Source organism: Fusarium vanettenii, assembly GCF_000151355.1.
Source record: "Fusarium vanettenii 77-13-4 chromosome 6 genomic scaffold NECHAsca_20_chr6_4_0, whole genome shotgun sequence".
Lineage (NCBI taxonomy): Eukaryota > Fungi > Ascomycota > Sordariomycetes > Hypocreales > Nectriaceae > Fusarium > Fusarium vanettenii.
The window spans coordinates 333,376-358,411 of record NW_003315865.1 but is presented as its reverse complement, the minus strand read 5'-3'; the positions used below and the strand labels follow the sequence as shown (position 1 = coordinate 358,411).

The 25,036-nt window shown below is 53.0% G+C and overlaps 8 protein-coding genes across 8 annotated transcripts; 6 read left to right on the top strand and 2 right to left on the bottom strand.

Annotated features, from left to right (window-relative positions):
• Nucleotides 1-1,188: 1,188 nt before the first annotated feature.
• On the top strand, nucleotides 1,189-3,002 carry NECHADRAFT_43849 (uncharacterized protein; the record flags this gene model as incomplete). The annotated part of the gene is made up of 2 exons (XM_003045042.1): nucleotides 1,189-1,600; nucleotides 1,654-3,002. The coding sequence occupies 2 exons, from the start codon at nucleotides 1,189-1,191 to the stop codon at nucleotides 3,000-3,002; spliced, it is 1,761 nt and encodes a 586-aa protein (XP_003045088.1).
• An 854-nt stretch (nucleotides 3,003-3,856) lies between these two features.
• On the bottom strand, nucleotides 3,857-4,886 carry NECHADRAFT_94298 (uncharacterized protein; the record flags this gene model as incomplete). The annotated part of the gene is made up of 2 exons (XM_003044630.1): nucleotides 3,857-4,552; nucleotides 4,767-4,886. 2 exons carry the CDS (start codon nucleotides 4,884-4,886, stop codon nucleotides 3,857-3,859), a joined length of 816 nt encoding a protein of 271 aa, XP_003044676.1.
• A 702-nt stretch (nucleotides 4,887-5,588) lies between these two features.
• On the top strand, nucleotides 5,589-6,603 carry NECHADRAFT_81488 (uncharacterized protein; the record flags this gene model as incomplete). The annotated part of the gene is made up of 2 exons (XM_003045041.1): nucleotides 5,589-5,605; nucleotides 5,682-6,603. 2 exons carry the CDS (start codon nucleotides 5,589-5,591, stop codon nucleotides 6,601-6,603), a joined length of 939 nt encoding a protein of 312 aa, XP_003045087.1.
• A 608-nt stretch (nucleotides 6,604-7,211) lies between these two features.
• NECHADRAFT_81487 (uncharacterized protein) lies at nucleotides 7,212-8,611 on the top strand (the record flags this gene model as incomplete). Its single annotated transcript, XM_003045040.1, has 3 exons — nucleotides 7,212-7,914; nucleotides 8,011-8,135; nucleotides 8,183-8,611. The coding sequence occupies 3 exons, from the start codon at nucleotides 7,212-7,214 to the stop codon at nucleotides 8,609-8,611; spliced, it is 1,257 nt and encodes a 418-aa protein (XP_003045086.1).
• Nucleotides 8,612-11,977: 3,366 nt separating this feature from the next.
• Nucleotides 11,978-14,574, bottom strand: NECHADRAFT_1046 (uncharacterized protein; the record flags this gene model as incomplete). The annotated part of the gene is made up of 9 exons (XM_003044629.1): nucleotides 11,978-12,389; nucleotides 12,437-12,592; nucleotides 12,644-12,865; nucleotides 12,915-13,053; nucleotides 13,109-13,302; nucleotides 13,359-14,115; nucleotides 14,203-14,333; nucleotides 14,387-14,469; nucleotides 14,542-14,574. Coding segments are annotated over 9 exons (2,127 nt in total), but the record flags the coding sequence as incomplete, so codon positions are not given.
• Nucleotides 14,575-18,164: 3,590 nt separating this feature from the next.
• NECHADRAFT_61817 (uncharacterized protein) lies at nucleotides 18,165-19,986 on the top strand. Its single transcript, XM_003045039.1, has 4 exons — nucleotides 18,165-18,231; nucleotides 18,315-18,573; nucleotides 18,625-19,228; nucleotides 19,279-19,986. The coding sequence occupies exons 1-4, from the start codon at nucleotides 18,193-18,195 to the stop codon at nucleotides 19,862-19,864; spliced, it is 1,488 nt and encodes a 495-aa protein (XP_003045085.1). The 5' UTR covers nucleotides 18,165-18,192; the 3' UTR covers nucleotides 19,865-19,986.
• A 704-nt stretch (nucleotides 19,987-20,690) lies between these two features.
• Nucleotides 20,691-22,966, top strand: NECHADRAFT_81484 (uncharacterized protein; the record flags this gene model as incomplete). Its single annotated transcript, XM_003045038.1, has 3 exons — nucleotides 20,691-21,015; nucleotides 21,078-22,702; nucleotides 22,784-22,966. The coding sequence occupies 3 exons, from the start codon at nucleotides 20,691-20,693 to the stop codon at nucleotides 22,964-22,966; spliced, it is 2,133 nt and encodes a 710-aa protein (XP_003045084.1).
• Nucleotides 22,967-23,669: 703 nt separating this feature from the next.
• On the top strand, nucleotides 23,670-24,887 carry NECHADRAFT_81483 (uncharacterized protein; the record flags this gene model as incomplete). Its single annotated transcript, XM_003045037.1, has 1 exon — nucleotides 23,670-24,887. The coding sequence occupies one exon, from the start codon at nucleotides 23,670-23,672 to the stop codon at nucleotides 24,885-24,887; it is 1,218 nt and encodes a 405-aa protein (XP_003045083.1).
• Nucleotides 24,888-25,036: the final 149 nt, after the last annotated feature.

The window sequence follows — 25,036 nt, the reverse complement described above, 5'->3', positions numbered from 1 at the left end:
TTTCAATAAGCGAAAACAGGCCGGCGGATGGAAGGAAAAGAGGCAATGACGATATTGGTCCAAAAATCCGCTCCCCCAGAGACATTTTTCCTTTCCCCTTTCTCTCTCACACACGCCCTGTCAATCCGGCTTCCGGCAGAGAACCAAGTCATGATCCTGGGCGCCACATGTGTGATGCATGGGGGGATAGAGGTCATATCCGGCACATGGGTGTTATTTGGCTCCGTCCCAGTTTGGTCTGCCGGAAAGGGGAGGCATATACCTTTTTCTTTTCTTTTTCCTTGTCTCTGATATTGACTGATAGCGACGCATGGATTTGTCATGCGAATCACGGTCGTTGTCGGTCCAATGCCCAGAAGTTGTAAGAGCCGTCTTAAAATCTCTCACTCTAAAGTCTCCCTCGAGGATACAGAGAAATAGGCAGAAAGAGAGAGATCGATACACAAAAGCAATGCCCGTGTAATGGTCTCAGCATCTGTCAGCCAGGCCTTTCCGAATCACAGCCGAATGCCACTCGTACTCGCACGACAGGGCCTGGCCCGACCTTGAGATGGGCTCGCCGGCTACTCCAGCTCATATAGATGTATCCAGCGCCTCGGGTTTCGGCGGGACAGGGTGCTGTCCCCAGAAGTACAGCACTCCTTAATCAAGGTAAAGAAAGGCTCGGTTATCGCTAGGGATTCCAATTGCCGTCTTTTTTGTCCTTTGCAGCTCCCCTTCTCCGGTTCATTCTCTTGCAACGTCCCGTTTGCCGGCCCTATCGCACGCGCTGCCTGGGTCCTATCCTACCTCCGACGGTGGGGCGGAGTCAATCCCGAACCTGCGCGGCCTTGTCTCCCGACTCGGGGATTCAGGAACCGACCGGCTGTCACCTGTGGTCCGTGGATCCTATGATTTCATCGAGTCTCGTGCTGGCCGTCTCTAGGCATTGGCTGCTTTGATCAAGAGATTCCCGAGGCTGGACGATATCATAGGCCTCTCTTCTCCGTGTCAAACAATCAACACCAAACACTAACACCAACCATCCCCCGGTAACTTGGACATAATCACTCAACCCTCACCTGGCCTCTTGCCCGGAGAGCCAGGCGGATAACTGTGTCTGCGCACCAAAGCCTCAATGACATCGCCGTGCTTGGTGTTAGCCTCGGTGCGGCGATGCAAAATGACGACTCTGGAAGCAGACAGACCATGCCCTTCTCCCAAGAGTGGCATGGCCAACCACCGCTCTCCTACACGACCGAAAACCCTCCTCAGTTTAGTCGTCCTCTCGAATTCCACCACCAGAGCTTCCCGGCTTCCGACGGGACAGGCACCCATCAGTCGCCGCCGGGAGTCTCTTCGGTGGAAAACACCAGAGGGATGACGACCCCAAGGACAACTGGAACCTCAGCTTCAGCTTCAACACCGGCAAAGGGAAAACGCGTACGGACCGGGTGCCTGACGTGCCGGGAGCGTCACCTCAAGTGCGATGAGGCCTCGCCGGACTGCCTCAACTGCCGCAAGCGAGGCCGTGAATGCAAACGAGGAGTACGTCTCAACTTTCTTGAAATTAACCTCCACAGGCCTGCTGCTTCTATGCCACCTCCCGAGGAGTGGGCAGGTACGCAAAGCAACTACCAGTCGACCCCGGACAAGTTGTGCTGACCGTGTTAGTCGAGTTCCAAGACGAGTCTCGAGATATCGCCTCCGAGTACCAGGGTGGTCTCGGTCGCTATGCCCCATATGATCTGGGGCCTGATAGTGTCGGCGAAAAAGAGGATCCGAAGCCTCTAAAGACGGAAGAGGAGTATCCAGAGCCGGGTCCGAATGACAGGCCGGGCTCGCGGCGGCTCCACGATTATATGGCTCCTGACGATAGCACCCCGAGGGCTTCAGAGACATCTTTGCTGCAGCATCATGAGGACATGGCAAGGGCTGAAGCCAATGATGGTGGAGGAATGATAAGCGATGTTTCCAATATTGCAACTCCCTCATCGTCGACACATTCCACCACAACCCCGCGGCCAGACTTTAACCAGGAGCAACTTGTGGCAGTAAGAAAACGGCCATCCCCGCATCAAGCAAGTATTGAGACAGTCGATTTGGAAATGCCCCAGTTTGACAAGCCGTCACGCATGGAGAGAGCACCCGTTGAGCAGGGCTTTCGTGATAACCCTATCCAGCCATTCCCCAGCGAGATGAGCGAGACCATGGGGCGTGACATCCTAACCTCGGCTGACGAGGTCTACTACATGCAGATCTTTGTCGAAGAGGTTGGTGTATGGATGGACTCGTTCAACAAGGACAAGCACTTTGGTAGAAACATTCCGTACCACGCCCTCAAGTCGACCATGCTTCTCAACGCCCTCCTGGCTTGTGGAGTCAAGCACATCTCTCTCGTCTCACCAGAGAACCACGATAAAGCCTTGTTCTACTACAACACGGCCACGACGCAGCTTCTCCGCAGTCTGCAGAACCCCGACCGGAACACGGCTGAGTGCGCCACCACGGCCATTGTCCTCAACGTGTACGAGATCATGTGTGAGAAGCCCGCCCAGAGGATGAGTCACATCGCAGGTTCGCGGGCACTGGTACGAGAGTGTGGGTGGAATGCTAGGAGCACTGGTATTGGATCAGCGTGTTTCTGGTTGAACATAGGAACCGAAGTTCTCAACTGTCTTGCGGCCAACTGGCAAACGACGTGGAACCCTGATGAATGGGGTGTCGACTTTGAAGTTCCTGGTCAAGGGCCAGAGAGCGAGATTGGGAATGAACAGGCGTGGGTGCACCGCATCCTCTACATCGTGGCCAAGGTTGCCAACTTTCGAGCGACAAGGGCTAAGCCTGAGGACATGGACCCGAGGGATGAACAGATCTGGTTGGGGAACCGCATGTCCCAGTGGCACGAACTGAAGAGGCTGTGCGATGACTGGAACAACAGTTGTCCTAGGACGATGCATCCGTTTGGCTATGTGAAGCAGTCCAAGTCAACCGCAAAGTCGGCATTCCCTCGTATATGGTAAGTCGACCTCTTATCTAGAATGTTAGTGAAGATGTAAGTTAACCTGAGATAGGATGATACAGCGGGAAGCAACGCTGGGTCGTCTGCTTTACCACGCTGCCCACTGCATCCTCTCACAAACACATCCCCTGGAATCCATCACATCCTCTGAGAGGATGCGATTTCTGCAACTTCACCACGCATACCAAGTCTGCGGCATTGTTGCCCACACCAACGACCGTGGTGTTTCCATCGTGGCCATTCGCTGCTTAGCAATAGCTGGTGCTGTCCTCACCAATCCCAGCGAACAGGCCGAAGTTCTCGACATGCTCGACAGGATCAACACGATGAGCGGCTGGCGACTGAGTACTGTAGAGATGGAACTGAAGACGATCTGGGGCTGGGAACGGATGAAGCTACCCGTACCTAGTCCAAAGACGGATTTAAGCCAGAGCCAGGGGATGCCATCCGTGCGGAGGGCTTCGATGCCCTTGATGTCAGGGAGGGTTTCCACACCGCCAGTCATGGCTGCAGTGGGAACAAAGACACCGGTGAACCCATTGAGCTTTGCTGATTTCAAGTTACCCAACCACCCGTACCAGAACTGGTACGAGCCACCAAACCGGACGGGTTCGTTCAACCCTCCTTCACTCTGAAGTGAGGGTTCACAATCAACTTGTGAGAGACGCTGAAGATGTAAGGACTGAGAGTTGTAAGTCGAAGAAAAAAAAGGAGTGTTTCTCAAAGTATATGTCAAAGTTGTTTAGACGGCGTTGGAGTTTCTTGGCATGTCTATTACTCTCTTCTATGTTTCTGGGACTTGCCGGTTTAAAACAAAGTAGAAGAAAAATCTTTCTTTTTCGATTTCTTTAATCCTTAGGATTTCGCGGAGGAGCCCCCGCCGGGCTGGAAATTCATGCTGTACCCGCCCGTCTTCTCGTCTTTGACCATGTTGAAGTTTTCCGTGCTCAGTCCAAACGGCTTCAGGATGCCGTTTCCTAGATCCTTTAGCTTTCCCCACATTTCCCCCATCTCTTTCTCCTGAGCGGCCTTGGTGCGTGGTGGTAGTTGTCGTAGTTGAGTCCGGACTATGCGGAGGTCGGCTGGTGCGAGACTCTCGGGTTTGGCGGCGAGGGCCTTGTAGTCCTCCTCGGCACCGGCCAAGTTTTGCCATCCACCTGCCTCGGATCGAGCGCGAGCCCGGCGCATGAGAGACTTGCTGCGGATACGTTGGATGTTGGCCTTGAGAGTCTTGACAGCATCATCTGTCGAATCAGGGGCCGGAGCAGCTCGTGTGGCGCCAGAGCTGACGATCTCCTCTTCAACATCATCATCCTGCTCCTTCTTCTTCTCTTCCTCTTCCTTTTTCCCATCTGGGTTCAGTAACAGATCCTTTTGCTCGAGCTTCTCCAGAGAACTCAAGGCATCCGACGCGGCCTTGATGGCATCTTTCCATTGCTCAAGCTTGAGATGACAGGCAGCAATGTTGCTGTATACGACAGCTCGTGGGTAGTATAGATACTTTGGACAAGAGGTGATTGCATCGTCGTACTTGTCTAGAGCGTTTTGATACTCTTTGGAAGCAAATAGGGCGTTGGCTTCTTCCTTGGCAGTGGTGGATTCTTCGACTAGGGCCTGGGGAGGTTAGATGATGATACCTGGCTGTGTAAAGAGAGAAGGCAGAGCTTGAAGAGGATGAGAGATAAGAATAGTTTAATGATGTGGCTGGCATATGACGTGATATATCCATATAAATGCTTATGCAGGGTAAATAAATCCAACATACTTGTTCCTCTTCTGGTGAGAACCTCAACTCCTCACCATCAACCTCTTCGGCCTTGTCCTTGTCCGCCTCGACATCCGGCTTCTTTATCGCGTCATCCTTTTTCTTGTCGGTTGAGCTCATCGCTGTTGTGGTCTAGGGGACTCGTGTCACTATTGACGTGATGCAGACCAGGAGTTGCGAGGTCTGACGAGCTCAGTCGGTGAGGGTAAGAGTTTTCAAGATATGTGAGCCACACAACTAGCGGTCTGAAAGAAAGGACTCCTTGAAATCTTCCTAGGAAGGAATGGAGGTCGAGATGCCGTGTGGTAGTTTATGCAGTGGAGACGTGATGTTGTCGTGTCTGGGTTCACTTTAAACAAGATCGACGGACCTGATCAACCATGAGCCTCACGGCTACAGTGGAGGTTGTTCCCGGCGACGGAACACTCTAGTCCGTATCTGGCCTAGCCGCAAACGACATCCACTGAAGAGGCCCCCGCTGCGGGGGACCTTCTAGTGAGGGGCTCGCCTACAAACGCTTATCGCCCAGCGACCAAACTCCCCGCCACGTGCCAGTGAATCACGGCGAGAAGAGTCACTCCCGCTATCGCTATCACTGCCCCGCGTCCCCAACCAACGCCCTCCAGCAGCTGAAAGATAAAAAAAAAACCTCGACCGCAATCTTTTCCTTCTCTCTTCTCTCCTCAAGCTGAGCTTCTCTCTCTTTTGGCCACGGGCTTTTGGCATTTCTGTATCTACTTTTCTTTGGCCTCGACTGCTTGATACCCATTTGCCTTTTGTTCCCTTAAGCAAGCACCCTTTTGTCCGCTTGCTTCCGCCGCAATGGCTCCTCGTACCGAGTATGTTTTGATCAGCCCCCCCTCCGATTGACCTGTGATAAGAGCAAAGAACGCTGACCATGGCTTCCAACTACAGCTTCCCGCCCGTTCGGGCCTGTCTATTCGACATGGACGGCCTCCTGCTCGACACCGAAGACATCTACACCAACTGCATCAACATGATCCTCGAAAAGTACGGCAAAGGAACCCTGCCCTGGTCCATCAAGGCCAAGCTCCAGGGTCGCCCCGGCCCCCAGGCCAACAAGATCTTCCACGACTGGGCTCAGCTCCCCATCTCCCCCGAGGAGTACCTCGCCGAGAACACGGCCCTGCAGAAGCAGCTGTTCCCTCACACCCAGCCGCTGCCTGGTATTCCCGAGATGCTGGGACACCTCGGTCGCACTCGATACTGGGACGTCAAGGACGGTGCTGCTGCCGCCGAGGCCAAGGCCAACAACCGCGATAGTGAGCCTCACCGCGTTCACATTGCCCTCGCCACTAGCTCCCACCTGGGCAACTTTCGCGTCAAGACGGATCACCTCCAGGAGCTCTTTGCCGTCTTCCCCTCGCACCGCCGTGTCCTGGGTGACGACTCTCGTCTAACTCCTGGTCGTGGCAAGCCCCTGCCTGACATCTTCCTCCTCGCCCTCAAGACCATCAACGATTCACTCCCTGCTGGTGAGCGACCCATCACTCCCGAGGAGTGTCTTGTATTCGAGGACTCGGTCCCCGGCGTCGAGGCTGGTCGTCGTGCTGGTATGCGCGTCATCTGGTGCCCTCACCCGATGCTGAAGAAGGAGTACGCTGGACGTGAGGAGGAGGTCCTTGCTGGCCGCACGGGCGAGGCCGGAGCTGTCGACCTCCACCAGGTCGGGGAGCTCAACGATGGCTGGGCCGAGTACATGACCACCCTGGCCGACTTTCCCTACGACAAGTTCGGCATCGTTGTCCCATCGGTCGAGGTCGAGAAGGAGGACTGCATGAAGGAGTCTCCCGAGGAGGCGGTCGCTGAGGCCTGAGGCAGGCGTGAAACGGACGATCGTTGGTGGTACAGCCGCCCGGCCGTTGGATTTTCGGGCCGCGCATCTCAGGCGCGCATGGGCCTAGATGCGCTCTTTTCGGATCGGATAGACTCGGAGAGAAAGAATCAAGGGGATGATGGATAGACAAAAAAGGGGAGCAAGGTTAAATAAAAGGAACTGGAAACCATAGACTGTTCAGTAGACAAAATCAGGATTGGATGCTGATACTCATGAATATAATGAATGAATGGAATGCCCAGATAACAGATAACCCCCTCAGATATCATATTGGACAGGTCTGACCCCGTACTTCTCCACGTAATAAAATGTCGTCAATCTATCTCGATATCTTAGATCCAGGGTGCGATGCGAGTGTGGGGAGATGGATGAGACCACTTCGGGGGCCAGTAATACCACTACAGTGCCCTACAGTGCCGGCTTCATGTGCTTTGACCAACGTGGCACGGTACAAGTCGTGCCATTCATCGACATGCAACGTTTGAGCCTTCCGAGATTCTCCTATAAACCATGGACGTCTCCTACATATCTCACGAGACCTGGAGCTGGCTCCTTCAAGTCGTCTCCCACACTTTGACAGACACCCAATGGCTTCTATAACGTCTTTGCCGCTACATCTCGTCGCTGACATCCTCCGTCTGCTGGACAATATCCAGCTTCTACCCCCCGTAGTGCTGAGCCACCGCATCTTCTACTCTGCTCTGCTAGACACTCCGTCCCTACCCCTAGACATACTCCGCTCCCAGATCCCGGAGAACCTTTTACCTCTGGCCGTTGCCGCGTACACGTCGCAGAAATCCGTCAGAGACCTGAACGGCCTTGACGCCGAGGCCTTCTTGACAAAGTGCTACGACTCTCCCCTCCAGAGTATCGATGGTGGTCTATTGCACTTGTCCCTCGGCCAGGCTATCCAGGTCGGACGCATCGATGATGCCCTGTCGGAGCTGCGTGAGGAGTTTACCCTGTGCTCGCTACGTAGACTCTATGGTGTAAACAGCGACGAGTCCATCTCGGATGACCAAGGTCTCTCTCCAGGAGAAGAGTACCGTATCTCCCGGGCCCTATACCGCTTCCAGATCTACCGCAACCTCTTTCTAGATAAAGAGGTGCTAGACAAGGAGCAAGACCTCTTCCCATCCGGATACGGCGACGACGATTACCAAGACGAGGAAGAAGAAGATACAAAGCCCGACAAGAAGCAAAAGAAGCTCTTTTTTGATCGGCATTCACCTTGGGTGAATGAGCAGCTGGCCTGCGTGTATGATTATCTCGAGACGAGACTGACCGGTGGTGCGTCCCTAGACTGGCTCGTTCGTATAAACGGATGACTCCCCCTTCTACTCCTTTGTGTGCGACTTGTTTTTAACGTATTTTTGTTGTAATTAGTTATGCTGACCATCCTGTCGGCGACTCCAGCCTATCGTCAAGTTGTTGTCAATGGCTTTCAATGGGGTGAGAACCTGACGGAATGGTTGACTGAGAAGACGCAGCTCTTTGAAGAGCAACGATGCGTGAGTACATCTTGACACACTTCAACAACGCTAGTTAACATGTAAAGCTATCTCTGGGTCTTCCTCGACTGAGCCAACTGCTCAAGTCTTCCACTTATGAGGAGTGGCAATGTTCCCTCGGCGAGGCAAGCACCCTCTGCCAGAGCTGTCTCGAAGAAGATCTAGAAGAATTCAACCGCGGCAAGAGACCCAACGAGAAACGTGGTGTCTGGCGTGTAGCCGACATGGACCGCCTCGCACAAGAGGTCGACGCCGACGACGACGTGACAGACGACCACCCGCGACAGATGTGGACAAAGGTATACTATGATAGAGTCCACGAGAGGTTCCGTCTAGGCGACCATGCCTTTGCACCCATGAGGTTTGTATATGGACTGAGAGGTATTGGGTATGTCATGTGGGATGGTAAGAGAATGGAGGACGAGGTGTGCAAGGGCACTGTGGACAAGGCGTATAGGGGTGATACTGTTTTCTGAGCGTTCTTTTGCTTAGGAGTTGTTGCTTTCACGGGGTTCATTCTTCCATTGTCTGGCGGATATGGGTTTTCCATGGGGAGTCTGTATAACTAGGGTCATTTCAACTGCATAAGCATGGCATCAGTGGCATAGGTTTGGGTAAATTGCATCACATAGCCACGAGTAGCAATAAGAGCGTACATTGACATTACATCTACATAGCTCTTGATCGAGGCTTATCGCTGATAGTTGATCACGTCAAGGGGGACAAGTGTAGGAAAATTATTTATTTTTATCCCCTCCGTCTTTTCCTTCTCTTGTCTTGACTATCTGGAGCGGTGGCACTATTGGCATGAGTCTTGACGTTGGTCTTGCTCCTCTCCAGACCTTTCCTGATGCATTTGTCCCATTCCCTAAAACATTCTCAGATACGTCTGTCCCATGCCAGTCAAAGTTGCGCTTCCCCCTTTCAGATGATTCCTCTAGACGAAATCGACAAGACGACCAACGCATGAACAAGACGATGTGGAGAGGAGATGTTGCAAGGACCCAGGATACCGCTTCGTACCGACTCAAGATAGAGCCTCGAGGCAAGATGTGATGGACCCCAGAGAAGCAAACACCAATGTGATGTTTGCTTCTCTGGGCTGTCTGTCGAGTCCTTCCAGTTGTTGCAGGGGCTGAGAAAGGATGATGAAAGGGTCGAGAACATCGAAACGGAACGGCTGAGTTCATATCACACCCAAGTTGTATGCTGCGAGATAGACTCCTCTCCTTCTTGTAACATTCCCCTTCCCAACAAGAGATCTTGACGAGCTGGCGGTACAGCCTCAAGGCATGCATGATGCACCCCAGAGAAGCAAAAACCAGTGTGATGTTTGCTTCTCTGGGGCCCCAAAAAGGGGGACCATGAGGGTTTCCCATTGATTGGTGTTTGTTTGAACACTGATCAATCTTCTTAGGGTACTTGGGCAAGGGAGACAAGCGCAGCTTGTTGTCCAGTAGCATCGTGTACTTGCAGTGACCAAGGTCATGCTTAACCAGCTGCCAGAGGGGTTAGCCGATGTTAACAACAAACAACAAGGGTATACTCACGTCGACGTTATTGCGCAGGGCCTAGGGATGGTGCTAAGTCCAGGTGTCGTCATGGTGGGCATCCTTCTGGAACTCCTGGCGAACGTCCTGGGCAAAAATCGCCAAGGTCTTCATCCTTCTCTTCCACCCAAGGGCTCGTCCCGCCATGTTGAATACATTGAGGCGCACCTGGAACACCAATGTGGTGTTTGCTTGCTTGAACCCCTTCCCAACATGAGATTTTGACAGACTGGAGATGTAGCCGAAAGGGAGTTGCGATACACCCCAGAGAAGCAAACACCAATGTGATGTTTGCTTCTCTGGGGCCCCAAGAAGGGGTGCCATGGAGACTCGTTCAGCCATGTCGAATGAGGCGAAGGCCCTCGGAACACCAATGTGATGTTTGCTTCTTTGGTTGTCTGTCTTGACTGATTTGCAGGGCACACATGATGCACCCCAGAGAAGCAAACACCAATGTGATGTTTGCTTCTCTGGGCCCCAAGAAGGGGTACCATGGAAACCCATCCCCCTTCCCCGCTATGGAGGAACCATTGACACTTTTCACTCCGATATCATCTCAGTTGGAACCATGCACACTTGCTCCCCTCATAACGACAGGCGAAACCAAGCCAACCCCATGAAGTAGGGGACACCTGGATGAAATCTTCCATCCTCCACCCCAAGAAGGGGCACCATGAGACTGAGGCTCATAGGGTGTCATTCTTTCCGCCACGGCCTAGTATTGGCTGGCCAACCGAGGCAACGTTTTGGTGCTCGATTCATCAACGATATCTCCAGAATAAGCCATGCAATGGTCAACCACAAGGGCATCTCCAGTGCGTCCTCCCTCGCCCTTGTCTCCTGAAGCGCGGAGCAGGTCGGGCTGCAGGTATTTGCTGCCTCGATGGTAGAGATAGCGGAAGCCCAGCCCTTCTGGATATGGACATTCAGGGGCTGCCAAGGGTTGAAGCAACCCATCCTCCGGCGGGATTCGAAAGGGTTCGACCGCCTTCTTTTCCGATAATCTTCTTACACTTTATATCCCAGGTGCCTCCCTTGACAGTAGTGATAGTGGTAATCTTGACAGCCCCGTCGCCTTCTTGGCAGCTTCTTCAGTACCAACCTCGCCTTGCGGATCATGACTCCCAGGAACAGGTGATGCTGGCAGCTTCGTCAGCATCAACCTGGTCGGTGGCGCAGACAGGGCTGGCAGCAGAGCCTCGTCCTGCTCGACAATCACATCGTGAGTGATGTCGATGCGAGGAAGGGTGGAATTCCGGGGATGTCAGAAGAGTTCATAGGGTGAGACATCCCCGGTTACGGTATTGGGTTTTGATGCCGTCATGTATTGATAACTGTGTTTTTGTTACTGTGGCCGATGGCCCCTTTCAGAGGTCATTGATGACAAGGAGAAGAAAGGGGCCACCGCCACAGTACCCGAGCTGAGGGCCGGCCCTTAAAAAGAATGTCGGAGCCAAGGGCCGGCCCCCGAGGAGAGTGTTTGAGGCGAGGGCCGGCCCTTGAGAAAGGGTTCCGGGGCCAAGGGCCGACCCTCAAAGAGTGTTGAGGCCTCCGAATCCGGGGTTGGCCCAGGGGCCTGCTAGTCGAAGAAAAATATTCAATGTTGACCACAGCCCCAGCCGCCTCTTAATCAAGGCATCCGAAGAGGCGGCTGGGAATGTGAAGCAAGGTGCTCCAAATCCTCTTCTGAAAGGGTCAAGCTGACTGATGTGATGCAACATGGAAGGACTAGCTGTGAGTCTCCAAGGGCGTCTTGTGGCACTAGCTGGGTGATGCTAGCCAGGTTGATGCAAGCACAGCGCTCAATGGAAGCGCACGATACTAGTCGTTGCCGTTGTACTGAACCATGACCAGGCAGAGTTGTCCTTGTTTGATGGGAAAGAATCCCAAAGCTGTGCCTTGTCCAAGTTGCAGAACTGGGCAAAAGTCTTCCGTGATCTTGTCTCAATGGGACTGAGCCTCCTCATGGATGGCTGTGACACTGTTGTGTGCGAAGCAAGCATGGCCGTAGACACTTGTGACAGGACGAGGTCCTGCTTAATTTGAGCCCTCCTCGTGGTTCTCAAGATATCCCCAACCTCAAGGATTCGTCATTGGACCTTGAGGCATGGGATACACATCTCCTGTGAAGATCCAGTCCAGGTCAAGCCCCATCTCAATATCAGCTGGGCCCGTTTGCCCCAGCAGCCCCTGTCGAAGCTGAGGCGGTGATACGCCATGAACTTGACCGTTATCGAGTGAAGTCCGCGTCCGCTTCCGAGGAGCAGAGTCGACCGCTGTGGTTGGTGAGGTTCGTCGTGCTCTTGCCGTCCGCCCGTGAAGCTCCCACTGCCGCTGCAACAAAACGAGAAAGTCTCTAGCCCTCTTGGCGCTCTCCCATGTAGCTCCCAGCTCATCTAGTGCTCTGAAGCAGGCACTCAGATGGAGGCCAATCTCATTTTCGCCTTGGCGTTGGTAGTTTGTCACCGAGGCAAAGATGAGCAACAGCGCCGCTGAGCATGCGATGCCAACGCCTTGGATGTTCATGCGGCGGAGTGCATAGCGTATCTCGTAGAGCTGGAGGAGTTTGGCGATGGCGTACGCTGATTCAACACACATCATGCGTGCGTGTGCCGCCCCTGGGCCCTGTGGAGGGAACGGTTGCACGTAAGTTCGTGACATCCATGGGCGGTGAGCGTGTATGATATTCTGGTGATATTGCATGCTGTACTAATTTTAGCAGTGTCCAATATGTATGAATGGTATACTAACTGCAGTAGGATGACGTGCGGGAGGTATGGCGTCTCGCGGTCATCGAGGTCGACTTGAAGTACGGTGGGCAAATCAGCCTGCCAGTTGAGCAGCTCTTCCACTGTCCGAACATTCATTTCTTGCAGAGTAGTAGCTGGGATCTTTCTGCTTCCATACCTATGTCCGGGTTAGTGATGTTGAACCAGGATACCAATGCGCCAAACTCACAGAGCATATCCGAGTGGAACCATGATGTCGCTGAGGAGGGTCCTTTGTCGATGCAGCTCATCTGTGTAGTCTGCTAGAGGGGTGAGCTCATCAAAGGACTTTTTGGAGACATATGGAATCCACTGTCCAGCTCTCTCGGGTCTGACGTCTCCGACAGGCTTGGAAACAGTGACGTCCTCCATGTTGATGCGGAACGGCCGTCCGAGATAGAATCCCCACATGCTTCGGAGTCCATTAGAGAAGGGCAGCCGGATATAGAGGAGGTACTTACTGGTCGACAGTGTACGCTGCCCAGAAAATGTCGCGACGCAGATCCGCAGATGCCTGGGTGACGGCTTTCTTCGCCACATACGGACTCAAGTCGACATGGAGAGCCATGTCAAAAGCCAGTCTCATGGCCATCCCTGCAACTAGTCAGTACTGGGACCTCTTCACCCTAGTTTCACTTACCGCTATAGAGCCAACCCCTCGCATCACGTTTGCAGCCAATGTCGTGGCTGCTGAGGACCACCATGGCCTGCACCGTCGCCAAGCAGGGACAGTCCAGTTCGATTTCAAGAAGTGCCTTGGCTCTGTCTGCAAAGAAGTCGGACAGGGACTTGGGAAATGTGACAAATGTTGGATGGTGTCGCGATTCAAAGGCAGCACCCAAGGAACATCTGCACCAGTGTCAGCCGCCTGCATCAAAGTGTCAAGAAGTAGACTCACGACTCACATTGAGTTGAGCAACGCCTCTGAATAGTATTGCGTGTCTTCCTTCCTGTCGCGCCAGTTGATCCTCGCTTCCTCAAACATGGCTCGGTTCACAACATGGAAAGCTGCATCTTGCCAAGCAAAGTAGAGGTTGACCAGATGCTCCTCGAGGTCATCAGGCACAGACTTGCCGATGCCAAGACGGTCGAGATATTCTTGCCCGTTGTTTCGAACAGTGCGATGAATAGTAAGATTGTCGGGCGCGGGCATCTCGACAAGATTGAAGTTAGATGTGGGCCCGTAGTACCGCACCTGTCCCCCGGGTCCTATCTGCAGGGACCCGATGCGATCAGAAAGTTGGTCGACGAGTACCTCGGTGCTTTCTGTGTCACTGATTGCCTCGTCGGATCCCGGGCCACTAGGCAGTTTGATCGAGTGGTGCTCACCTGACCCGGGAGTCGGGAACGGAAGCATGCCACCGATGGTGTCCGAGTCTAGGGCAAACGGGGGCTGAAAGTTGAAGTTTGGGTCTTCAGGATTGCTCCAAGTCCAAGAAGGCGGGTTAACTGCCAGAGAGCTGGAGGCATGGTCATCTGGGGTCGGGCGTCCGATGACGTCCAGGCCATCCAAATCCCCTATGGCGTGTGGAGGTGCCATCAAATCAGGCTGAGTGACGACGGCAACCTGTGCACTCTCGTCCACCCTATCCCAGACCGGCAAAGGTGCCGGGGGCGGGGGGAGTGACTCCATCGCGACATTCGCGTTTGGTTGGTTTTGGCCTGGTGATTGGTGAGGAGAGGCGGTGCCATTTGATGGTGCCCTCGCAGCATCTTTGCTGGCAAATGTGTGCGTCAGTTTTAGATGACCAAGTACCTTGATGAGAGCCTCTTGTTCCTCCTTGGGCATGGGTGGAGGTTCAAGCGAATTCTCGCCGATAAAATTGCACAGCTGCTCGATGCGTCCAGAGAGAAGCTCGATGGCAACGCGAAGAGAAAGTCTGCGCATAGGATAGTGAGCATGAGTGAATGCGACAGCGGGATCATGACTGACTTGCGCTTGTCATCACCTGCTTGGTATCGGCAATCCTTGTTTTTGTTTTTGCAGTTGGAGCAGATGGGGGAGGCTCCATCGCACTGGGAGTGTCAGTTGACTCGGCCACGAGACATCGTTGTCGGAACGCTTCTGATATCCAGCGAGGGGCTCACCTTGACCTTGCTCTCGCGACATGGCACACAAGCTGTGGTGACGTGCTTGCGTCGAGGCGGGCCCTGCGCTGAGGACGGCATGATTCTTCTAGGATAAAGCAGCGCGATGCTTGATGCGCTCAAGATGAAAACGACACCAGGATTAAGATCGAGACGAGGACAAGGACATCTCGAGTGGGTTGAATAGAGGTTCAAGATTGGAGCGCCCAACTCCACCCAAGGTCAAGGCCAAGCAAGGTTGATTGAGGAGAGGAGAGGAGGAGCAAGGGTCGGCGCTAGTGGGGAGCCCTGGTGTGCGGGGGAATCGAGCTTTAGTCAGGCGGGCAGGTTGGCCAGCCAAACAGGTTCGCACAATTCAACACCACGACAGGCTGCCCATCAACTTGAACAAATTATTCTCCGAATCTCCTTGAGGCTGTTTCTTCTGCTGCAGGTCAAGGTTTTGAATACATACCATAAAAGAGAAATTCAGAATCATTCGTGGTAAGAGTAGGGAGGAAGAAGTGCCACTCGCTACAGCACCCCTGCCATCACAGTGGCCACAGCTGGCTAGCAGGGGTGCCGAGCACTGGCAGCAGTCACTTGAACCTCGTTGTGAGCAGGTCACCGCCAACCTCAGAAGGGTGTGCGTCATTGTCTTGAGATAAAGTGAGCCAAATTGAAGAACCTAGGTCGACTTGGAACTTCCTTGCGTTTTGTCGAGATATGAACCAACCTAGTTGGCGACGTCCAACTCGACCTCCAGGCTAGCACCTCATGTACAGATGCTGGGTGATGCTCCGTCTACCCTACATTAGAACTCAGGATTCTGGAGGCATCCATGTTGTACGGAATTAATGCCTTGATCATTGTGGCTTGAAACCAATCATACGGGGCTAGGGTGTTGCAAATAAGCAATATATTTCAGTAAATATGTAAGGAAGAATGCTCTATATAGCCACGATCTGTATGGAGGCTCACAGGCGGAAGCGAAGCCATAACTTGAGCAGGGATTTTACAGCAAGACTTGAGTTCAACTTTCCGGGAGGATAGCTAGCAACGCCTGTCCGAGATATCTGTTGGCAGAAGGAAGGAGAGGTCATTTCAAGGCCCTGATAGCGAAGCCAGGGAAACCCTTGGTCATCATAACCAGGACTAGCTTTCAAGTTGAACGTAAGTCTCAACGATTCATCGTAATTTACCCTGTGCGAAAAGCCCCCATATATATCAAAGAACTGTCGAGGGTGAGAAGTTGCGTAAGCTGATGTCTACACATTATTGGTGGTATTTAAGAGGATTCGATGGTTTAGACCTGCGATCCTTGTATTGGTCCAACTTTAGATCGAAGTCAACAGGTCGTCAAAGTTGTGAGAAGTAAGCCATCCTTGGGTGCGAGCTAAAACTGTCTGGGACGGAGGATTGCTGACCGCATCTACCACAAATACCCGGAAGTTGGACTTTAACAGGCAGCCCCATCTTCTAGTTGAGTGCATGGGTAGTGGATGGCTCAAAGGTCAAGCCAAGCCAAGTGGAAGGGCGCTTTAGACCTCCTGATACGACTCGAGTACTCGTACGAAATCGCCATGGCGGGCTGGGCGCGCGTTGCTCGTTGAGGAGTACACTTGTCCCAATCGTGGCTAGTAGTGGACAGTGAAGTTGAAAGATTCCTGAGGTTTTCGGTCCGGCCGAGACAGCAGACGCAATAGTTTTACCTTTCTCTCGATGTCGTTGAGACAATAGCTTGGCTTTTACCGAGCAATCTGAAGTCAAGTCTAACCTCCTTCCAGGGTTTACCCTGAGAATGAGAGCGACAAGTTTCTGTCCAGGCTGTCTTGAAACCGAACCATTTCTAGCATCGAGCTTGCTTCTGAAAGTCAAGGAGCGGGTCAAGAATACCACTTAGAGGATAACTGATGTGGCCGTTCGGACTAAGTTTCGCGGTTCCTGACACCTGCGCACATAGCTGATCTAAGGTGAATGGAAAGGACGTCGACGTGTGTTGGCACAATGCGTAAATCTCTTGGAATGGCGTTTGCATGTCGTTCGTGGCCTTTGTGCGCTGTTTCGCTTAATCTGAGAAATATCTCGCTCTGCCAAGGCGATACTCATCTTATCACCATCGTAACGAAGCCGTAGAGGGGATTTCCTAGAAGGGACTCGTATCGAGCTCAAGGGTACGTGTGCTTGTGCGCTAGCTGGATAAATGCTGGTGTTGTTAACGATGTGAATGTTTTGTGATGCAAGGTGCTCTTTCTGTCAGTCTGCGATGGCCTTGAATTCCGACTGTTCCTGAAAATCAAGGCACCAAGCAAACGGCGGCTCCGACGACGGCATGTTGATGTCCCATGATGGACAGTGGATTCGGTTCTCCCTGAAACGAGAGAAGAAGAAAGAAGTAAAAGAATCTGGCCATGCTTTGTCAGATCGAGATGGGCATCTTGGCCTCCCCATTCAATTCCACCTTTTCAACGGGAGCCAGCGAGCGTGGCATGAGCCGGCCGGGATCCATCGGAGCTTGGAGAAAAAAAGACCATCATGGTGGCGGGATGGATGGAGCAGGTGGGTTTAGCTTGGAGCTACGTGACTACCTGATTGAGACAGCTGCCGAAGGAGACGGGGAATGAATTCTGGCCTGGAATACATGTATTGTGCTTCAAAGAATGATTCAGTTTAGGTGTAGAGGCATGTAATATCAAGAATGGTTGTCCGTCGAGGGTATCATCAACCCTCCATGTTCTGTGCAGTATCGCAAAGCCAGCCAGCTTGTACCACATGTTCATGAGACCCGACGTCAACACGGCCCGGTCTAGATCCGGACCAGCATCTCCAAAGCATCACTTAAAGGACCTGCCACCCGCTCGCCCTGGATTGGAGCGCAAGGAAGTCGCTAGAAGAGCACCTATTCTTCATGACAAAGCCCAGGTGGGGGTAGAAAAGCGTCCATCATGGGAAACACGGTTAGAGAGACACGGGCAGTATAGTGATCTGAGGGTTTCGAAGAGAAAAAATACTCCACATTTCCCCAGACGCCGCCAGGCCAATGCCTCGCTCGCTTCCATCCCAGAAACAGCAATTGAACCACATGAACCCCTCGATTCCCGACAGATGCCGGCTGTTGCGTCGCCACTAAAAGCCGGCGGCGGCGTTGGAGACCTTCCAAACTGCCTCCGGAGCCGAGCGAGGATCCGGCCCGGTTCCGGTTCCGGTCTGCGGGATTCCAGTCCCGCGGGACCTGACTGACCATGATTCTTTCTCTTTCGAGGCTGTCTGGCTGTCTCAGAGGCCACCCTCACGCAGTAGGGTCGCACTGCTTTTCCGTCAGCGGTGCCAGCCCCGACCTCGGGCGGCTCAAGGTACACCCCAAAGGTGAGCCGTATGGGGCTATTGATCATCTCCATGGGCGACGGCCTCAATTGACTGGTGGTGCTCCATTGACCCCATTGACCTTGACGGCGTAGACGCGCCTTCCTCCGGCGGGGTCAAAATTCTCGCGCGGCCATGTGACGTCTGTCCGTTGGGGTGGAATACCTGTCGACGCGGGAGCTGTAGGAGCTTTAGTAGACCCGACCTCTCCAGCTTTTCCTCTTCATTCTTCCTCCACAGCTTCTCTTTCTCTCTCTGTCATCTTCTTGTATTTGGCGATTTTTTATTTGCTTCTCCAACACATACACAATGGCTGCTGAAACCTACCACAAGGAGGCCATCGCTGGTGTGAGTTGCCCCTCACTCATGAAGCTTTTGATTGCTGCCCCCCACCAAGATCTTGATCGCTGACCTGCAATCGTCAACAACAGCTCAAGGACTCTAGCCTGTTCATTCAGGATGCCTTCATTGACGGCGAATGGGTCTCCAAGGAGAACAAGTTTGACGTCTTTGAGCCCTCTACTGCCACCGTCCTCGGCAAGGTCGCCAACTGCGCTCTCGAGGACTTCCAGAAGGCCATCAAGAGCGCCGATGCCGCCCAAACCAAGTTCTTCGAGACCACAACTGGCACCAGCCGAGGTGCCCTTCTGAGGAAGTGGTACGAGCTGGTTCTCGCCAACCAGGAGGATCGTAAGTGATACTACCTTTCCAACAATGGCCCCCAGACTAACAATACCCAAGTCGCCAAGATCCTTTCCCTCGAGAACGGCAAGACCCTCCCCGAGGCCCAGGGCGAGGTCATCTACGCCGCCAACTTCATCTCTTGGTTCGCTGAGGAGGCTACCCGCTCCTACGGTGTCACCATCCCCTCGTCCTCCCCTCACACCACCCTCATGACCATCCGCGAGCCCGTCGGTGTCTGCGGTATCATCACCCCCTGGAACTTCCCCGCCGCCATGATCACCCGCAAGATCGCTCCCGCTCTGGCCGCCGGCTGCTCCGTCGTCATTAAGCCCCCCTCCGAGACCCCCTACTCGGCCCTCGCCTTCACCAAGCTCGCCATCCAGGCCGGTCTTCCTCCCGCCACCATCCAGGTCCTCCCCACCCGCGACCGCCAGGCCGCTACCGAGCTGTGCACCAACCCTCTTGTCAAGAAGATCTCCTTCACTGGTTCCACCGGTGTTGGTAAGATGCTTGCCAAGCTTGCTACTGGCACCCTGAAGAAGGTCAGCCTGGAGCTCGGCGGTAACGCCCCCTTCATCGTCTTTGAGGATGCCGACCTTGACCTCGCTGCCGAGGGCGCCATGTTCTGCAAGTTCCGATGCTCTGGTCAGACCTGTGTCTGGTAAGTTTCTCCTTTCTGCTCGATTCCATGTCAACTAACCTTCTCCCCAGCGCCAACCGACTCTACGTCCAGAAGAGCGTCGCCAAGGAGTTCACCGCCAAGCTCGTCGCCAAGGTCAACGCCCTCAAGATGGGCGGTGGTCTCGACAAGGCCACCACCCAGGGTCCTCTCGTCAACAAGTCCGCCGTCGAGAAGGTCAAGGAGCACGTCGCCGACGCCACCTCCAAGGGCGCCAAGGTCGAGACTGGCGGTAGCACCCCCGACTCCCCCGGTTTCTTCCACCAGCCCACCGTCCTGTCCGGTGTTACCCAGGAGATGGCTGTCGCCAAGGACGAGACCTTCGGCCCTCTTGCTCCCATCTTCGAGTTCGACACCGAGGAGGACGCCATCCGCCTGGCCAACGACACCGAGTTCGGTCTTGCTGGTTACTTCTTTTCCAAGGACGTCAGCCGCGTCATGCGCGTTGCCCAGAAGATCCAGGTCGGAATGGTCGGTGTCAACACCGGCAAGATCAGCGCCGCCGAGGCTCCCTTCGGTGGTATCAAGGAGAGTGGTTACGGAAAGGAGGGCAGTCTTTATGGTCTGCAGGAGTACCAGAACATCAAGAGCATCACCATTGGTAACCTGAACGGTTAAAAGGGACAGAGAAAAATGGGGTAGCGAGGATTGCTTATTCAACTATGATAATGACGAGGCACAAAAGCCCACCAGAATAACGAATGGGATCAGAAGACACTGATCACCGAATACAAATAAGTAAAATGACTTGATGAGTTTCTGCCTGTTTGTGATGTGGATGAATGTGTAATTCCTACTGTGAATACAGCCTCAAGTTAACTATTGAGCGCATGGCAGGAATATGGGGATCACAGTTGGAGTGGCCAATGGGAGATAAAGCTGTCAAGACCTATTATTCAGGGGAATATAGTATAAGACTTTACGTTATATGGGCAAGTAGAGTTGGCAACTGTGTGGACGTTGCCCATGAGTCTGAGCGGAGGGCTTCTCCTCCCAGTCCCATCTCCTTAGAGCTACCGACAATCACACAAGACTTGGAGCCAATTGCAGACCACATTTGGATCTTAGTAAATACCAGTAAGACATCTGGCTACTGTATTGCTTTAACTGACACTATACGGGGACTGATGTATGTTTTAGACAAAGTGTCACATAAAGCCCACCATAACTAGCCTATCAGCGACTTCAAGTACACAACTAATTGAAATGCTAAAGAACGCTAAGGAATTGCCAAATAGTTACCAAAGTTGAACATAATGCTGTGTCAAAGAATCCTAGTTACTCGGCAGCCTTGCATGCCCAGCCAGCCACAGGACAGGCACAGTTCAGCTCTCTGCAGCGGAGACTACCCTTAGTCAGCTGTCGAATCCTCGTTGGGAGAGATGAAGCCTTATTTGAACTTGAATGGCTAACTTCTGCAAGGTTCAGAACCTGGGCGGCGATCATGCTTTGCCAAGTTTGTGCCTCGATTGATCTGGATGAAGCGAACGCGACCATCAGCTGGGAAGAATTCCTACGACGACCTCGCAACAAACGCTCGGCTTTTGGATATCGCCACCATGCTTCCTGGAGTGCCCTTGAGAAGGCGGCCGACCAAGGCTACGAGATGTGCCAGGCTATCAGGTCGGTAGCCATAGATGGGGTACGGCGAGAGGCTGAATCACATCTATGGCTTACAACTGAAAAGACTCGTCACAGTATCGGATTGAAGCTGTCTAATGAAAGTGTCGCGGCTTTCCTCTCGCGACTGGGTGTTTTTACTACTCAAGGTTCGTCTCACTTATCCGCACTGATAGTTTTGATGTCGGCTAATCGCCTTTGAGGAGGGTAGAACATTCCACGTTCACCGGGAGAGCTGTTTGCCCGGAGGCTGGATTGCCTGAAGTCTTTGACATGGCAAGATCGTGGCTGGAGACATGTCTCCTCCACCATTCAGGCTGCGGACGCCCAGGAACAGCAAGTCTCCCAACGAGAGTTATTGACGTAGGTCCAAGCGATGGCTCCAAAGAGGTCCGTCTGCATTTGTCCAACGGAGAAATTGGCGAGTGGGTTTCTCTAAGCCATCGATGGGGAAGTCAGAAAATCCTCACCACCGTCCGATCGAACATGCAAGCTCACTGCCAACAACTGCCTTGGTCCTCGTTATCAAAAACATTCCAAGATGCTATCAAAGTAACGCGAGAACTGGGCTTCTGTTATCTCTGGATCGACTCACTCTGTATTCTGCAAGACTCGTCTGATGACTGGGTCAAGGAATCGGCAAAGATGGGGAGTTACTATAAGGATGCGATACTTTCCATCGCAGCAAGTCATCCCAACAGTGCAGAGAAGGGCATTCTAGCCAAACGAGAGTCGGTAATGTTCAATGACTCACCAGACTTCGCGGTCATGGTTCCCTGCAGTTCATCTGAGGGAACGTCCAACATCTACATCAGGAAAAACCTTTTGTCTTTTGAGGATATGCTGGATTCCAAGGACTTTAATCCTCTTGAGCTCCGGGGATGGGTATTACGAGAGACGATGCTTGCACCTCTGACTCTGTACTTTACACAGGAGCAACTTATCTGGCACTGCCGGACTTGTGGTCGGGTTGAAGCTGACCGGAATCCGACTCTTTCGGCATCTCTTCCCTTGAACTGGACCAACCCAAAGGCTGTCGTTGCATTGACGGAGGCAGCTACGCCAGCTGCAGTGATCAGTGAGGACACTGATCAACCTCCGGATGCACATGGAGCATGGCTTCGTATTGTCATCGACTTCTGCGGTCGCAAGCTCACATATGCCGATGATCTGTTCCCAGCCATTTCAGGTTTGGCTAGAGAGGTTCATAGGATGACCGGAGATACTTACTGCGCTGGTTTATGGAGAGGCGACATTGCTCGAGGGTTGATGTGGTATCGACAAGCCCCAGTCAAAGAGACCCCCAAGTATTTGGCCCCATCCTGGAGCTGGGCGTCTAAGATTTCAGCAGTCGATGGCGGGATGGACCCGTACTTCATGATCCAGAATACCCGCGTGGTTGAAGGGACGAGTGCCGAGGTGATTGACGTTCAATTAGAGTACGCTACTACGGACCCATTTGGAAAGCTGAAAGGAGGGAGAATCCGAGTCAAAGGCTGGACATGGAATGCTTATTTGTTTGATGGCAACTCAGACATTCAAGGCAAGGCTGGTGAAGCCTCTCTGGACCCAGCTCAAAGTGAGGATAAGACGACTAAAAGCGACCAAGTCCACGTCAACAAACTCGATGTTCGCGATGACACCAGAGGAATGACATACAGCCTCGACACAGAAGAAAGTTTAGAGGAATTCCTCAAAGTGGACTGGACGCATTCACCTTTCCTTGCACTTGGGGTAGGTGTACTTAAAGATGCATCGGATGTTGCTAGACGGTATGATACCGATATGATGTCTGGACTTTTACTGAAGAAATCAGCTCAGGTGGCTGGAGCATATGTACGTGTTGGCATCTTTGATGGGGATGTAGAGGATTGCCGGCAAGATCCGTGGAAGATGGATGTTGTAGATATCGTATAGGAGCAGCACATACCGGTTGATGCCATGGTGGAAGACGGACATGAGGACGACCATCTCAAAGGCTGGAAACTCTCGTTGAGGAAGCCTAACCCTTGTCAACCCACTTCAGCTCCTCTCACATCCCTCGTCCATAATCAAAAGGTTCCCATCAAAGTCGGCGTCTTTTCCGATGAAGTAACATAACCGAGGCATTGGGAAGTAGGAAAGCTCGCCTGTGGCGGATTCCGTCGCCTAACTGGACCAAGCAAACCCACCCGGCCTGGGAACACAGGCAGATACCAGCGTCTATAAACTGTCAATCCTCTCAGTTTCTGGCAGAGCCGTGTCAATCTGGAAAGAAGAAATGGGTATGGCAATCGCGAGAGAGAAAGAGAGAGAGGCCAAACTCGATGGTGTAAGTGCCACTGGTGACTTGGACTGTGCTAAAAGTACAACGCCAATCGATGGTCGATTCTCATCGTGGCCAGACCGCAAAAGGCCAACAGAGATCTATAGCCAATAGAGCTCTCTATACAGGGAAGTGATACCACATTGTGAAGAGCCTTGGTCTGCATCAGTATACCTTTGGCCTTGCTCTGTACGTCAGTGTGGAGACAGATCAAGTGAAGCTATAAGAACAACACCATCCTCCCCCAGACTCATCACCAAACCCATCAACCCATCCCCCCTCATCTCGGCGAAAACACCGTACCAAATTTACCAATTAAACAATTTCCTTGTCCATTTACCCCTCAAAAGCAAAGATTTAATCATCATGGCCACTCGTCTCGCTCGGGCAGAATTCCGTCGCTGCCCCGCCGCAGCCAGCATTATAAGAGCCTCGGAATTCCCATCCCGAAGCCAACTCAAACTCTGCACCTTTCATACCACAACCAAACTTTTCAAAATGGCCTCGAACGGAACTACTCACAAGAACGGTGTTGATGGTATCTTGTCCGAGCAGGGGCAGGCGAGGCTGTTTAAGCTGTCGCCGCCGCCTTCGCTGGATGCCTTCAAGGCTATCTGTGAGCAGAGGGCTACTAAGGAGGAGTATCCTCTTGCTGCGGATATCAAGGAGAATATTCCTATCTATAACCTTGCGGAGTACTCTACTCTGACTGAGGAGCAGAAACTTGCTCTTCAGGATGAGTGGTACCGTGTTCTCCTACACGGTCCTGGCGTCCTTGTCACCGCGGGGCTATACAAAGACCACGGCGTCATCGACAAGGCTACGGCGACATACGCAAGAATCATTCAGAAGGAGAGCAAGGGCACCAAGGTATCCGGCGACCACTTTGCCGGTGCTGGTAAAAACGACCGTATCTGGAACTCGTTCAGCAAGCACGGTCTCGAGGATCCGGCTTCGTTCCTGAGCTACTACTCCAACCCGTACCTCGATCTCATCTTTGGTTCTTGGCTCGGTCCTGCATACCGTGTCACTGCGCAGGTCAACAATGTCAGACCTGGTGGACAGCCGCAGGTCTCTCATCGGGATTACCATCTTGGGTTCATGTCCACTGAGCGATGCGGCGGGTATCCTCGAGCCATGCAGGTTGCTAGCCAGTGCCTGACCCTCCAGGGCGCCGTTGCCCACGTCGATGTCCCCCTCGAAAGCGGCCCAACCCGTCTTCTGCCTTTCAGCCAGGCCTTCTCCGCCGGGTATATGGCCTACCGTCTCCCAGAGTTTAACGAATTCTTCCTGGAAAAGTACGTCGCCCTCCCACTGCAAAAGGGCGACGGTCTCTTCTTCAACCCAGCCCTCTTCCACGCCGCAGGCGAGAACAAATCCTCCGACATCAACCGTCTGGTCAACCTGCTCCAGATCAGCAGCGCATTTGGCAAGCCAATGGAGACGATCGATGCTCTGCCGCTGGTGGAGCGCACTTGGGACGACCTGACGGCCTTGTACAAGGCAAAGGGTCTAAGCGACGAGGTCAAGATGTTTGTGTCGGCTGTTGGTGAAGGATATCCATTCCCGACGAACCTGGACAACAACCCTCCCAAGAACGAGAGCATGGCCCCTGATTCGGAGCAGGACATTATCCTGGGGGCTCTTGTCAAGGGGAAGAGCAAGGCCCAAGTCTTGACTGATCTTGAGGCTTTCAGAACAAAGATCAAGGCATGAGCAGATGTTTTCGAAGCCAGGTTGAGTTTCACTCGCTGAGGGAACGAGATAGTTTGTAGGATTCTGGAAGAAATATTAGTAGCATTTACATAGCGAGATTAACAGGAATAGTCACTCCTTACAAAGACAAAAAGCACCCTTTCCAAAAC